The following is a 2500-nucleotide window of genomic DNA, read 5'->3' as shown; positions in this document are numbered from 1 at the left end:
CGAACACAGTCACATTATACAAAACAGGAACCATTGCCAACATTTGTAGAAAACTTACCACATACTTTCACATGTTTTCAGGTGATATTTCTTTTGATATGTCTTGTAAGTCAATTTCAGTGATGAATAGGTAAAATTAATATGAATACACTTTAACTATAAACTGTCACCAAATTCATGTAACAGTATAGGAATGTAACTATTATAATATTGCGTATCAAATATTTAGTGCTTTCGGGACTTGTGCAGTTTGTTGTTGATGAAATACTATATTTTTCACTTAAGTAGTTGATGACCTGTGTCGGACAGAAGCGATTATATTCTTATCAAGGTTTGAACCGTATTAAATTGCATTACTCAAGTTCTGTGAGAAAAGATCACGTTTTCTTTTGGTCGGAATCGCTAGCTCTATATTTTGCTGTGAGAATTTTAATTAAACGGGAGAAGTCGGGGTTGCTGCATTCCGTTGTTGCTCCTTTTCCGAAAGTGCTCTGTGGTCGATGCACTTAGTTACATTCTACGAAACAGGAACGAAACATTTGGAGAATACATACAGGACTCCAGACTTACATGTACATTACCAAACAAGCCATTAGATAACGACAACTTGTTTTTAAGTCGTTTCCGGAGATGACTAACTAAATGTAAATCGTAAACTGGAACAGTCATTTCAGGGATACAGCAAGAAAAGAACACAATACGATGATTTTACATTGCTTCAGTTCAATGGTTAATCTACGTGTAGTCGATCCAAGTCTACTTGTATTCTTTGCTATTCCATTGGACAGTCCACTTCATATAAATCCGAAATAGTTGTTGGTGAAAGCAAGATCATACATTTCAAAAAGCTTCTCTTCTTCTAACAAGCTTTCTGTGAGTGCACCCCTTGGCAGGACCAAATTGTTGCTGCAGGTGTGTGCAGTAGGTATGAAGGCGTATTTGCTCTGTGCTGTTGCCTGAAGTCAGATAAAAATGTATCAGCAGGGCTTAAAAATTAAAATACAATAGAGCTGCAATGTGATGATATTATTACAGTTCTTCTGGCCCAACTATAATTCTTACTCCACGGTCATCACCATACCGAGTTTTCCCAGCAAAGATAAACCTAAATCTGAAAGGTCAGGAAGAGTTTCTATTCATAGCAACAATGACAGAAAATACTTTGTTATGTTTAGCGAGACGCTTTTCTCTCACAAATTGGAATATGGGAACCAGTGTTAACTTTATCCACGACAGTTCCAGGTTCAAAGCAGCCTCTAGGTAGTCTATAATTTCAATGCCAACTTACCTGATCGTTTCCTCGCTCGTTGACAAATGTAATACTTGGTTGCAGTGTAAAGCCAAGTACAGGCTCCTCTGCTGCACCAGTTACAAAGACCAAAATGGAACTCAAAGTGAGTGGTGGTCGCCTCCCACTGGCCACTTGTCTGATGTACTTTATGAATAGGCTGTAGACTTCCTTTTCTCTTGATAATGCAGTAGATCCCTCTGGTGAAAAGACTGGGTTAAGAAGCTGGATGACGATCCTCGCTGTTAGCTGTGTATTACTTGGTCTCAATAGATGAAGAAGTATTGGTTTGAACTTGAATATTTTGACCAAACCGAATTTATTCAAACCTCTTTTAAGGTTGGTGATACATGCATTCAAACTAGCTTCTTCTGTAAGAGACTCTATTATGTCTGCTGGTAGAATGGTTGGCATCTGGCCATTCTGTAACAAAGCAATTCCCATCATGACACCAACATGATAATAATCTTCAAAAAGCAACTCTCTCAGCCCATTGTCAAAATACTTCTCTTTCATGGCAGAATTCATTAAACGAATCCACTCTTTCCGTGGGCCCCCATAGTCTCTGGCAACTTCACCCATAAAATCAACTTCAAATGTTATGGAGAAATCCTGAATAGACTGAAACTCTGCAAACGTTGTTGTCAAAATGCTTGCACGGTCAACACATATATAATTGGTGGCATTCTGGGGGTCCTTTGGATCAAGTGCAATGCTGGTGTCCACACCATGTGCAATATCCAACTGCCTTCCCTTAACAAGGTGTTGCTGAAGAAATTTTAGGATTTCAACTGGATCGGTCAGGTCAGTGATACCACGAATAATGGAGTCGCAAAGGTCCTCTTCATCATGTTTAAGCTGGGCTGAAATGTCAGATTGACAAAGTCTACCAGTGGTTTCTCCTTGATGGGTTACTAGCAGCTCAGCTGTGTGCTGCACTGGGGCCACATCCACTTCATTCTCTCCATTCTTATCTTCAGTTGCGCCAGTTGGATCAGTTGCATCACTCTTGTGCAAATTTTCAAAAGGACTTTGAAGCATATTGTCATCGAGATCTTCACTGCTCTCTCCATATATAAACTCAAATCCTTCTCTCACTTTCACATACAACAGCCCCTGCCCCGCCATCTTCTTTACCACAGAGTAACTGTATTCAGTGTTAGGACCAAGCTCAAGTCTTGTGATTTTCTTCTGCCGCACTTTAACAAATTC

At 39.5% G+C, this 2500-nt stretch overlaps 2 protein-coding genes across 2 annotated transcripts in view; one reads left to right on the top strand and one right to left on the bottom strand.

Annotated features, from left to right (window-relative positions):
* The window catches only part of LOC137970017 (uncharacterized), a 3112-nt gene extending 2727 nt beyond the window's left edge, over positions 1-385 (top strand). Inside the window, exon 1 of the mRNA XM_068816463.1 lies at positions 1-385. This exon is cut by the window's left edge and continues 2727 nt beyond it. The gene's annotated coding sequence lies outside the window, so the exon portion shown is untranslated.
* A 145-nt stretch (positions 386-530) lies between these two features.
* Positions 531-2500, bottom strand: part of LOC137971509 (uncharacterized) — a 3396-nt gene continuing 1426 nt past the window's right edge. The window contains exons 2-3 of the mRNA XM_068818326.1: positions 1289-2500; positions 531-956 (exon numbers count right to left, since the gene is read on the bottom strand). The exon at positions 1289-2500 is cut by the window's right edge and continues 101 nt beyond it. Of these exons, the coding sequence (XP_068674427.1) occupies positions 795-956; positions 1289-2500 (1374 nt within the window). The 3' untranslated portion in view covers positions 531-794. The remainder of the gene's footprint in view (positions 957-1288) is intronic.

The sequence above is a fragment of the Montipora foliosa genome, chromosome 9 (genome assembly GCF_036669935.1).
Source record: "Montipora foliosa isolate CH-2021 chromosome 9, ASM3666993v2, whole genome shotgun sequence".
Classification (NCBI taxonomy): domain Eukaryota; kingdom Metazoa; phylum Cnidaria; class Anthozoa; order Scleractinia; family Acroporidae; genus Montipora; species Montipora foliosa.
The sequence above is the reverse complement of the archived record's forward strand: the minus strand, read 5'-3'. Positions and strand labels throughout refer to the sequence as shown.